The 12,684-nt window shown below is 51.6% G+C and overlaps 1 protein-coding gene across 2 annotated transcripts in view; it reads right to left on the bottom strand.

Moving 5' to 3' along the window:
* ADAMTS2 (ADAM metallopeptidase with thrombospondin type 1 motif 2) overlaps window positions 1–12,684 on the bottom strand; it is a 220,750-nt gene that overhangs the window by 27,951 nt on the left and 180,115 nt on the right. For both annotated transcript variants that reach the window (XM_066352718.1, XM_066352712.1), the window contains exons 11-13: window positions 9,168–9,313; window positions 4,935–5,110; window positions 3,672–3,805 (exon numbers count right to left, since the gene is read on the bottom strand). In XM_066352718.1, the coding sequence (XP_066208815.1) occupies window positions 3,672–3,805; window positions 4,935–5,110; window positions 9,168–9,313 (456 nt within the window). The remainder of the gene's footprint in view (window positions 1–3,671; window positions 3,806–4,934; window positions 5,111–9,167; window positions 9,314–12,684) is intronic.

Consider the following 12,684-nt stretch of genomic DNA (forward strand, 5'->3'; position numbering starts at 1 on the left):
TGTTTGTACTTCTTTGGTGTCTGTTGTTACTTCTCTTTCATCTCTGATTTTATTTATTTGGGTCCTCTCTCTTCTTTCTTGATGAGTCTGGTTAAAGGTTTGTCAATTTTATTTATCTTTTCAAAGAACCAGCTCTTGGTTTCACTGCTCTTTTGTATTTTTTTTTTTTAGTCTCTCTTTCATTTACTTCTGCTCTGATCTTTATTATTTCCTTCCTTCTATTCATTTTGGGCTTTGATGGTTGTTCTTTTTCAAGTTCCTTTAAGTATAAAGATAGATTGTTCATTTGAGATTTTTCTTGTTTCTTAAGATAGGCCTGAAATGCTATAAATTTCTCTTAGGACTGCTTTCACAGTGTCTTATAGATTTTAGGTTGTTGTGTTCTCATTTTCACTTGTTTCAAGGTATCTTTTGATTTGTTCCTAGATCTCATTGTTAACCCGTTCATTGTTTAGGTGCATGTTATTTAGCCTCCATGTCTTTGCATGCATTTTGATATTTTTCTTGTGGTTGATTTCCTGTTTCATGCTATTATAGGCAGAGAAGATGCCTGATATGATTTCAATCTTCTTAAATTTATTGAGACTTGTTTTGTGTCCTAACATGTGGTCTATCCTAGAGGATGTACCATGAGCACTTGAAAAGAATGTATATTCTGCTGCCTTAGGGTGAAAGGTTCTGAAGATATCTATTAAATCTACCTTATCTAATGTGTCATTTAAGGCTGCTATTTCCTTGTTGATTTTCTGTCTGGAAGATTTATATATTGATGTTAATGGGGATGTTAAAATCCTCTACTATGACTGTATTGCTGTTGATCTCTCCCTATATGTCCATCAATATTTGCTTTATATATTTAGGTGTTCCTGTTGGGTGTGTAAATGTTTACAAGGGTTACATCCTATCATTGTATTGTTCCCTTTATCACTATGTAGTGTCTGTTACTATAGCCTTTGTTATATCTATTTTGTCAGGTAAAACTGATATCCCAGCTTTTTTTATTTCCATTTGCATATAATATCTTTTCCCATCCATTTATGTTCTGTCTCAGTGTATCTTTTGTTCTGAGGTAGGTCTGTTTGTAGACAGCATATATACGGGACTTGCTTTCTTATTTTGCGGTAATTGAAAGATGTGCACATGTAAGTTATGTAAGCACATCTCTTATTCTCTTGAATGTCTTTTTTTTGTGTGTGTATGTGTGTGAGAGGAAGGGAAATAATAAGGCAGACCCCAGTATTCTTCCTGACTGGGATCCTGTCTGGGGCTGATGCTTGAGTACTGAACTATTTTTAGCACCTGAGGCTGATGTACTCCAACAGAGCTATCTTCAGTGCCCAGGGCCATGGTCGAAACAACTGAACCACTGGCTGCAGGAAGGGAAGAGGGAGAGAAGGGGGAGAGGGTGGGGGAGAGAAGCAGATGGTTGCTTCTAATGTGTGCCCTGACCGGGATCAAACCTGGGACAACCACATGCTGGGCTGACGCTTTATCCACTGATCCACTGGCCAGGACTTCTGCAAGTCTTTTGAAGTCATTTCATTTTTAACTTTTCTGAGATTTGATATTCTCTTAATTGACAGCATCTACTTGGATATTATTTTTGACCCAGTATTAGATTCTTTTAAATAAGAGTTTCGCATTCCCCTGTAATGTTAGGACTCACATAATTCATTGTATTACTATCCATCTTTGTGTTTGCAATCTTTCCTTTCTGTCTCCTTTATTCTCTAACTTTTGCAATGTGCGCATGCCTTAATGTAAATATATGTTTGTTCTGATTATGTAAAAACCATCATCTTTGTTGTTACCATTCAAAATCGCCATTCATTAAGAGAATTCTTAACCTCTTCTTTATCTTATTTTATTTTTTTTAGCGAGAGAGACAGAGAGAGAGATGGAGAGAGGGACAGATAGAGACAGACAGACAGGAAGGAGAGGGATGAGAAGCATCAATTCTTCATTACAGCACCTTAGTTGTTCACTGATTTGCTTTCTTATACATGCCTTGACCGGGGGACTCCAGAAGAGCCCATGACCCCTTGCTCAAGCCAGCCCTTGGGCTTCAAGCAAGCGATCTTTGGGCTCAAGCTAGTGACCATGGGGTCATGTTTATGATCCCATGCTCAAGCCAGTGACCCCGTGCTCAAGCTGGTGAGCCCTCACTCAAGCCAGTAACCTTGGGGTTTCGAACCTGGGTTTTCTGCATCCCAGTCTGATGCTCTATCCACTGCGCCAACACCTGGTAAGGCTCAATCTCTTCTTTAATTGTCAATGTCAGGAGAGAAGCTAGCTACTGCTGCTCAGATAAAAAATTAGTACTCTGACTTCTCTGTTATGTTGCAACCATTTCTTAGTTGCCATTTAAAGCTTCTTCTACTACGTAACGTTCCCTATGCTTACTGCATCAGTCATATTAAAAAATTTTTTTTCTTTGTCTTATTATGTCCCAGGATTAGCCAGTTTTTAGAAATGATGGCACTAGGCTAGTCTGGGAGTATGCCTTTATGATGCAAACCAGCCAGTCCCTAGCCACCTGCTTTCTTTCACACATCAGAATAGTATTTCCTCTGCTCCAAAATTGTCTTAGGGCCAGGCAGCAGGCAACTAGACAGAAGCCCTGTAGCTGAAGCCTGAAGGAGTTATTCACACTGGCCAGTCCTACACTGTCTCCCTTGCCCTACTTGGCCTTCCCCACAGAAACCCCAGTGAAAGCTCTGGTACCGGCTTTGCCAGCTCCTTTCTGCCTCGCGACCAGCTCTGGTGCTTCCCCACCATGGCTTTACAAGACATGACATGACATGACTTTCTCTCAAGAAATGTAATAAATCCTCCTCTCAGTGGCACTGGCCTCTTTGTGTCCTTATTGTCATCTCCATGAATCAAGACCCCACAGGTACAGAGGAAACAGTGTTGTTTTTGTCTCTGAGGATTTGGAGCAGACCATGGGGCCTGGCCTCTGTGCAAGGGTCAGGCTGAGCCAGTTCCTCCTACCCAGGCCCCCTGTGTCTTAGAGGAGCCTTTTTCTCTGCAGGGTATAGTCCTACATGAATGGAGAGAAGCCCTGAGTGGTCTCAGTTGCCCTGCACCCACCTCCCTGTGCAGCCAGCTTCTCCCTCCTCCTGGGCAGCCTGCACTCTGACAGGCTCTGTGCCGGAGACTCCTGAGGAGCTCAGCCTTCATGACACCTGTGCTCAGACTTGTCCTCACAATCTACAGAGGCTTCCGGTGTTTCTAGGCAATCTGGTGGGAGGCAAATTTGTGTTCATGTTGTGACTGTGTGGTGGGGTTACCCTTCAGTCAAAGACATAATAATAACAACAGAAAACACAGCAGGCATTTCTGGAGTCAAACCAACAAGACCCATGGTGGGCCACCCAATGGAGTGGCAGTGCTCTGAAGGGGTCACCCGAGGGCTGTGTGTGTTGAAATCACCTGGGGAGCTTGTAGCAGTCATGCTTCTGGGCCCCAGCTCGACTTAGGAATCAGAATCTCTCAGGAGGAGCCTCAAGCTCCCTGTGGTGTTCCGAGGCATACTCAGAGCTAAGCGCCTCTTGCATTGGGGAGTGGCAGGCCGACATTCGGTGCTGTTCCTAACATCCTGCATGAGTTCTCAGAAACCCCCGGAAGCTGCAAGCCTGGGCCTCCCACACTGGTGTCAGGGTACTCACCCTGCAGTCCCCTCGCACACAGAGGCTGAAGGCATCCTTGTAGGAGCAGCGTGTCCCGTCATGCACCATGCGCTTCATGGACACCACCTCCCCGGTCTCCTTGGACTTGCAGTAGAGGTGGCACCTCTCCTTGGCTGGAAGGGAAGAAGTGGGTGTTGGGGAGAAATGCAGGTTGCTCTGCTCACCTTCCTTCCTTCCTCCACTCAAGAGAATTTCCTACAAGGGTCTTCTTAGGATTTGCCACCCCTACCAATGCACCTGCCCTGGGGCAGGAGAAGAAGTGGAGCCAGGAGACTGCAACCACACTTGTTCTCTGTCTTGGGGCCTTTGACCCTGGATGCTGGACTTAGGAAGAGCTTCCCCAGTGGAGCCAGGCTGGTGTTGGAGCAGAGCAGGTATCAGACCCCCACGGTGCTGACACCCAGGCAAAGGCGACTGGCTATCTGCCAGCTCTCCCCTAAAGACCCCCTCAGTCACCCTTCTCTGGAACCTCAAATAAAGCTAGATGCTCCCGATTCGGTCTTGGGTCCTGACATCATCTCTTCTCAGAGGTCACTAAAACACAAGGTCATTATTTAAGGGCTACCTACTCTGCCCACAAGACTGCAGCCTGCCTCCAAGGGGGTACTGTAGGTGCTGTAACCCCTCCCTGCTGAGTGTTCCACTGGGGGAACACACACAGGGTGATGGAGACAGCAGGCCCACGCTGCAGCCTGGGAGGAACAAGACTGTGCCCCTCCCATCATGAGAGAGGGGCACCCAAATTGAAGACAGAGACTATCATGCCTGAAACTACCAGACTCCTCAGTTTCTAGGTGCCAATAAATGCCTTTTTAACACGTAAAGTAGGTCAAATTATGTTTTCTGATGCTGGAAACCAGGTCCTGACTGAAGGACAGGAAAGCTAGAGCTAGCCTGGTTCCTTGGCAGTCCATTCAGCTCCGTCCCCACCACCATCCCCGAATGGGCTTCATAGCACAACTCCAGCCCATCCACCGGATGGAGGCAGCAGAGCCTGGCACTCGCTGAGTCTCCCGGCCCTCTCTCCTGCATCCTCGGCCAGGCCCAGTGTCCGGCTCCTCTGGGACTGCAGTCCTGCCTTGAGCCCCAGCCTCAGCCCGCAGTGGCCCTGGCAGCCACCAGGGTGCGCTCTTCTGCAGCTCCGTGCCTGGCAGCTGAGCTCAGGCAGCTCAGCAGGACATAAAACGCAGAGCCCCACTGCCTCACCTCGCCCTGTCCTGAGCCTTGCCCTGCCCGCCTCACCATCCCGGTGCTCGTGGGGCAGCCAGTGGTGCTGGGCATCGCCATGCTCAAAGTACAGGTCCCACTGTCGGCACTGCTCCTCACGGAAGTCGGCCAGGGAGTCAGGGCAGTCTTGGGCGTTGCAGAGCTGGAAATCGTAGGCAAGGCCTGCGCAGGTGCGGCCCCCGTTGGCTGGGCTGGAGGAGAAAGGAGAGCACTTGCGGCTTGGTGCCACCAGGATGTCAGCACGCAGGGTGCTGCTTGTGGGATTTGGGGGGATCGCTGAGTCTCAGGTGTCAGACAGCTCTGCTGACTGAGGGGACCCAGCCCTGCCCTGTCCTGGCCACAGGACCAGGGTAGTCCCTTAGCTCTCCAGGCCCCAGAGCATCAAATATAGATGGTTGGAAATCCTCCTTCAGGGCCCCGTGGTGTCTCCCTGGCATCGGAGTCTGGGTCTGTGCCTGACACAGGGTGAGAACTCAAAGAGAAGTTCCGAAAGAGCAGAATTCTGCAGCACGGGTTCTTCCCAAGTGTGGGGTTACAGTGGATACTCCGCCCTCCTTCTTCAACATCGGAGGATTGAGGCACTGTTTCTGTAATTCCCTCACTTCATGCAGAACAATCCACAAAACACTGGCCCCCCAGAAACGGCCTGGCTGTGGGCCAGCAGGTGTACCTGCTAGGTGGGGGATGGGATGCGGCAGGCCAGCACCTGGGGGAGCTGAGGACCACTGTGTTGCCATCTGCCAGGTGTGGCAAAGCCAAACAACACCTGGCGTCCCACCTGAGGAGTGAGCTGGTCATGCTCTGCATACAACAGGAAGTGGTAATGGCTGTGCAGCTCAGGAGAGCAGACAAGAGAGGAGCTGCCTCTAGGAGGCCCTCACATGTGTCCTCTGGTGCTGTGTTCTCCAGAGAGTCCATAGGAATGATGGTCAGGGGCATTTGTGGAAGAAGAACCAAGAAGCCTCAGTGTATGATGGGAGACTGAAAGAAAGGACAACTCAAGAAAGGAGATTGACACCAGGGTTGTCGATGGGACCCTAGACCAATGACAATGCCAATAAGGGTGTCACCAGGGAAGGGGGACAGCTCTGGGTGCAGGGGTGAGGAGCCCAGGGAAGTGGTGCAATCCTGGGGGCAGCTGTGGCTGGACCCGCTGGCCAGCAGGGGGCATACTGATTGGAATGGAAATCCATGATAACTCCAAAACATAGTGAGGTGGAGAATTTGGGTTGGGGGAAAGCAAGTGAAGAGCTGGAGACGTGATTGTTTGCAGTTTTGTGGTCAGAAGACTGTGAGCAGTGATGAACACAGTGGGAGCTCAATCCTGCAAGCAGTGTCCTGCTAGGATCTGTGTGGGATTCTTCACGCCTATGCCAGTGTCATTGGAAGAATTGTAGACTTAGCACAGGGAGTAATAACTAAAATGGACAGGATGAGGTCCAGCGGCTATCACCTGGACAACGAATAAAAGGGATGGCTGTGGGGTCACCTGTGTTGCTGACAAAGGTTTTGCAGAGCCTGTGACCTCAGAAATGCTTTGTGCAGCTGCATGTGTCTCCCACGAATATAGGGCAGGGAATTCTGGCACCGGTGGGGCTGGGCTAGCTCCAGGACTGATGGCTTTCATCAACAGATGGAGTCAGTAGTAACATCTCTGCTTCCATTGTTGCTGCCTCTGTCCCCTGCTGCCACCTGAGGAGGCTAGGCAAGCCAGAGGGGTAAAATCCTGAGAGTGTGCAGGTGAGGAGCAACAGGGCATGCGCCTCCTCTCCACTCTGAGCCTACATGAGCTCCCCCAGAGCCAGGCTAGGGGTGCATCCACAGGAGCCCTAGAGCCCAGCATCGGGCAGGAGGAGTCAGGGCCTGGATGCCAGCAGAGGGTGGGAAGTCAGGACTTGCTCTCCCGACTGCATTCTGGACCTGAGTTACCCCATCAGCATGTGAAAGGGCAGCTGAGACTAATCACATCTGTTGAATGCTTGCTGCACGCCTGGCAAATGCCACAGGGTGAGAATCCCACAGTCCTTGCCTAGTACCCTGTGGCCTCTGTGGTTCTAACTTTCTGTCTGGTCAATCTCATCCTGAGGCAAGCAGCCCAGAGGTGCTTCAGGGGAGTTAGGGAGCAGGACACTTTGAGCCCCCTTCCTGTCTCTGCTCTTGGCCTAGACAGCAAGCAGCCTGAAACCTCAGGCAAGAGGCAGGTGGAAGTGAGAGGGGAGGGCTCCAGCAGGAGCTGCGGTGGCTATCCGCAGGCGCAGGTGACCGTGAAGTGTGGGCCCTGCCATGGCTGGAGTGGTAGACACCAGTTCCTTCTTGGCCAATGTGGACTTGCCCCCTCTCCCCGGAGCGGTTACTGCTGAGCGCCTCTGGCTCCCTTCCGGGCCTGGCTAGAGGCCATGCAGCATCCGGCTGAGCAGAGCAGGGAAGCTGCCACAAGGCAGAGCCCAGCCAGTCTGCTGGGTGTCTGGGACCCACGGGGCTGAAATGTTAGGATCACAGACTGCTCTAAGAAGTTGATGTGAGGATAAACACCTGCTCCTCCAGAAACATGCATAGGCACTGAGTCCTGCACCATTTCTGGTGAGACCACAGCAGGGCCTGAAGAAGGGTGAGGAGCCCGAGATGGAGAGTTAGGGTCTAGAGCCCCACCCCAAATATCTAGGGGTCCAGGTGGGTGGAGGAGGTGAGTGAGGATGGCTGGAGGGGCAGCCTGAGTTGCTCACCAGCCTCTATGTGGGCCTGGTACTGCTAGGTACCCAAGTTAGAGGCTAGAAACTTGTTTTCTTTAGGTGAAATACCAGATTTTTAACATTTTTATTTTATTTTTTATTTTTTTGTATTTTTCCGAAGTTGGAAACGGGGAGGCAGTCAGACAGACTCCCGCATGCGCCCGACCGGGATCCACCCGGCATGCCCACCAGGGGGCGATGCTCTGCCCATCTGGGGCATTGCTCTGCTGCAACCAGAGCCATTCTAGCGCCCGAGGCAGAGGCCATAGAGCCATACTCAGTGCCTGGGCCAACCCTGCTCCAGTGGAGCCTTGGCTGCGGGAGGGGAAGAGAGAGACAGAGAGGAAGGAGAGGGGGAGGGGTGGAGAAGCAGATGGGTGCTTCTCCTGTGTGCCCTGGCTGGGAATCGAACCCCGGACTCCTGCACGCCAGGCTGACGCTCTACCACTGAGCCAATCAGCCAGGGCCTAGATTTTTAACATTTTTATGCAAAGCAAAATCTTTAAAACTCTGGACAGGTGAAAGAAGGAAAGAAAGAAAAGAAAGAAAAGAAAGAAAAGAAAGAAAGAAAGAAAGAAAGAAAGAAAGAAAGAAAGAAAGAAAGAAAGAAAGAAAGACAGACAAAGACTACATATCTACTGGCAGCCGGGCTGCTAATGGCAGACAGATGGAAGACCAGTGAGCTGACATCTGTGGGCACTTCCCTGCATGCCAGGCTGTCTTTACATTGCGTACATACACTCACAGTGACTTCATGGGCAGGCTGCCGGAGGCCCAAGAGGCCCAGTGACCTACCCCGAGTCACATGGGCTGCAGCAGTCCTGGGCCCAGGCACTCTGGCTCCACACCTTCCCTCTCCATGGGCACTGACCTGAGGGAGGCGCAGGCTAGGAGTTGAGGCAGGAGAAGTGGCCTGGGTGTGAATAAGGAAATGTCTGTGGGCCAAGGAAGGGGCACAGAACAGAAAGACATTTATAAGGTGTGTGTGGGGGAATGAGAGGGATGGGGAGGAGCTAGAGAGAACAGAACAATAGGCCTCATGCCTGGGAAACGGGGTCGGGGGGAGCATGTTGCAAATGGGGGTCCTATGGGCACAAGGCAGCCTCTCCAGGCTGTCTCTCCCCTGGGCAGCTGGGTTAAGGCAGCATGCTGCTGACCCTGCCCCTTGCCTCACTGCATTCCTAGTCTCTGTTCTACCTTCTGCTCTTGATGCCCTTGACCAAGAAGGGAGAGTAAGCCAGTGTCTAGAGGAGGGTGCAGGCCCCGTGGGGTATGGCCCCAGGCCAGCCAGTTAAGGGGTCAGGTTTCCGGATCTCCAGCAGGTTGTGTGACCTGAGCCATGAGCCTTTCCTCCTTGAGTCTCAGATTCCTCCCAGGTGAGGTGAGGCGTGAACAGGGCTGCTGGCCCTCACACCCTCTCCAGATTGACATGCAGCCACTGGGGCCTTGCAGGGTAGGGAGGGGCTTCAGGGATTGCAGCTGCCACTCAGGAGGGCTGGAAAACATCAGGCTGACTTACTGCGGGTTGTCACACTGGCGGGTCCTGAACTTAACACCAGTGCCACAGGTACGTGAGCAGGAGCCGAATGGACTCCAGGCGCCCCAGTTCCCATCCCGCTTGAGGATGTCAGGTGTCAGCCAGATGCAGTGTCCTTTAAAGCAGTGCTGAAAGACAGAGGTCATTCCCTTGACCCATGCCCCTTGCCCTCCCTTCAACCTGCAAAGCCCATGAGGCCCACCTGGCCCTGGACAACAGAGAGAGGTGGGCTTACTCTCTCCTAGACACTCCAAGCCCTTTGGGAGGCCTAGTGAGGCGCTGGCCCACCACTCCCCACACCCCTGCCCTGGCCTCCCACTCCCCTCAATGCCATGTCCAGCGTACTCTGCCCAGCTGGCTACCCCACGCCATGTCTGCAAGGTGAAGCCAATAGCATGCCCACCCAGGGCACACTCCAAAAAATACAAGCAGTTCATCAAGCCAGGGGTCCTAGAGACATATAACATCTGCTTGTTTAAGTACAAAAAAAAATTTAAAGAAAATATAGAATTCTATTTCCATACATCAGGTGGTATGCTGACTCACGGATACAGTGAGAACACTGGCAAGCATGGAACATGACTCCACAACTTGAATCTGATCACACTTCCTCCCATGGGGAGAAAGCTTACTCAATTTAGGGGCCTATTTAAAGAAGAAGATTGCAAAATTATAAATACCAAATCAGGTATAAAGTGATATATTGAATTAGAATAGGAAAATACATCACACACAAAAAATTTAGAAACTGACCCATACCACAAACAACCAAAAACTGAGAAGAATGATTATTTTCAAATTAATTGACTAACACAAGTTTTCCTACAATTCTGACTGCATACTCTTCCATTCGCTCTTCATGTGACAATAACTTTGTAGTACTGTTGTCCATGGAGAGATTCGAAAGATAGCTCAGTCATTCCTCAGCAAACTTTTTCTATGAGGGCCAGAGAGTAACTACTTCAGACATGGCAAGCTATATGATCTGTTGCTGCCACTCAGCTCTGCTGTTGGAAATGGGGGCACAGCCACTTGGGAGGACCCTCTGTGCTTGGCCTGACCCTGCCTCCGGAGCATATGAACACAGGCTGCGTGGCCACAGGGCCTGCCGGTTGGAGAGCAGGTCTGAGCCCGGGCTCCAGCACTCTGGACAGAGCAGACTGAAGCCGCCACAGGAAGCACCTTGTTCGGTTAGTCCTTCCCTCTTTCCCACCATTACCCAGCCTCTTGGGGAGCCACTGTGCTAACCAGGTCTTTTACTTTCTGGATTCAGACACTATGACATCTGGGGCCATGTTGACTCTGTGGGGACTGGCCCTCCCAGGGCTAGCCAATTCTTGGAGATAAACTCACCTGAGAGCATACCTTTCATACACAAACCACCTCATCCAGAGCCTCCATTTCAACCACCTCCTTCACAGGCTCTCACACTCTGGATCCCCTGCCCTTATCATGCAGAGACAAGCGGCAGAGCACTGGGCGCCCCTATGCCCCAGTGCCCACTGAAATTATCCACTCTACCAAATCCTAGTCCGCACAGCCAGCCTCGGCTTCCACTGTTTCTTCCTGTGGAAACCACAATTCCCCCATCCTTCTGACCCGCCCTGCTGCTTTCTGGTATGCCCCCCCCCCACTGTTGTATGGTAAAAGGTGAGGGTGGGACCCTCCTTTTGAGATCTGGGAGGAACAAACTCCCTTTTCAATGGCAATCATCTCCTGATGGCTTTACGCTACCTGATGTTTTCCATGAACACGCTGATTTCCAACACCACACTCCTCTCGTCAGCAGGCTCCCGCTCAGCACGGACTCACCCCAACATCCTACTTTGCCTGGAGTGCTGCCTTCACTGCTCTCCTCTCTCCAGCCTCAGCTGGGGTCACTGGACAGGAGCCCTACTGAGCTCCCTGAGAGGCCACTCCCCATCCACGTCCTCACCACCACTTTATCGCTACCTCTTCATGATGATGGCCGACTCCCACAGGTGGAGCAGGCTAACACATGGTGTGAGTGTGGGAATGAACGGACAAAGGATGGATGGAGATGGACCTCGGGGACGTGCAGCTTCCTCAGCCTAATCCTCAGTCCACTGCCTGCTTCTTTGTTCAAGGGCAACATGTTCCTCTCTCCCTTCTTATCCACATCTGCCCACCCCCGACTCCATTCCATGAGAAAGCTGCACACCGACTGGCCCTGGTGCCTGAACACCTGACTCTCCTGGCCTCATCTCGCCCCAGTACATGGTTCTGAGCCCCTGGCATGCAAATGCTCCGGCAGACAGTGAGTGAGCTATGACACTAAAGTCTCATCCTTCTCTGTTGCTTCTCTCTGGACCGTCTCTGCAGAGAGAGCAGGCACAGTGTCTGTTTTGGAAACGGTGCACACACAGAACTGTGTGAGCGAGGCGCTGCGTGCCGGGGAGGCTGAGGACGCAGGATGTGCTGTGGATGGCCCGCTGTGGGTGTGGGCAGTGAAGAAGCCAGGCTGCCACCAGAGCCTGAGTACTGGGCAACCCCTGCTGAGGGCCTGAGGGAAGGGGGGGGGGTCAAAGAGGGACAGAGAGGAACAGCTGAGCTCAGCACACCTAAGGTGATCTGTTATTTCTCTAACCTGGCAAGACTTCACCCCCTGCTCCCTCCCCACTCCCCTCTCTCCTTGACCTTGGCCTTTTCTTGCAGGAAAGAGGAGGCAAGGAATGACTAACTTCCAAATATAAAATTATACTGCAATAATAAATACCTTTATTAAATATAATGATACCTTTATTAAAACTTACAAATGCACCCAGGTGGAGGATTCTGATTGGCCCTCTCTCCCTCTGCACCCTGACCCCGACTCTACCCCAACAGTCCCTGGTTTAGGTCAGTCTTCAACCTATGCTCTTGTGAACTGTGGCAGGTTGAGCTCAGCTCCAGCTCTGCTCCCTCCACCAGCACAGCTCTGTTTTTGTAAAATAAAAAATGGTAATTTTGTTCATTGGGCTAGATTACCAAAGGGTCCTACCACAGAAAACAGTGAAGGGCCATGGCTGGGCCAGTGGTTTCTGTGTGGGGGCTTTTTGCCCCACCGCCGCCCATTTTCCTCACCAGACCAACCCCCACATGAGGAGGGGGCCAACCAGCTGGCATTGCAGGCATTCTCTGACCCACATTCCCCCAGAGCCAGGTGCCTGTCGGTGAAGGCCAAGCCCCCCAGGCAAGCACTCCCGTGCAGGCCCTGCCTCTGGCTCTGTGCACCTGTCTGCCCAGTGTGGACTGGGAGGGTGGCCTGGGGTGGGAAGCCATGCTGAACCAGTGTCATCCTCCAGCTCAGAGTGTGCTGAGCCCCCCGTGGAAGTTACGGCAAATTCTTGAGGGCCCTGGTCCCTTTGTTGAGCTCCTGTCGGGAAGAGGGCTATGTGGTTAGTACTGGTATTACTAGGTCCTTGGTGTGTCACTAACAATGTCCCACCTCTAGTTCATTAAGTCTGGGGCACGGCCAAATCACCTGGGCACCTCTCAA

Source organism: Saccopteryx leptura, chromosome 1 (genome assembly GCF_036850995.1).
Source record: "Saccopteryx leptura isolate mSacLep1 chromosome 1, mSacLep1_pri_phased_curated, whole genome shotgun sequence".
NCBI classification, from domain to species: Eukaryota; Metazoa; Chordata; class Mammalia; order Chiroptera; family Emballonuridae; genus Saccopteryx; species Saccopteryx leptura.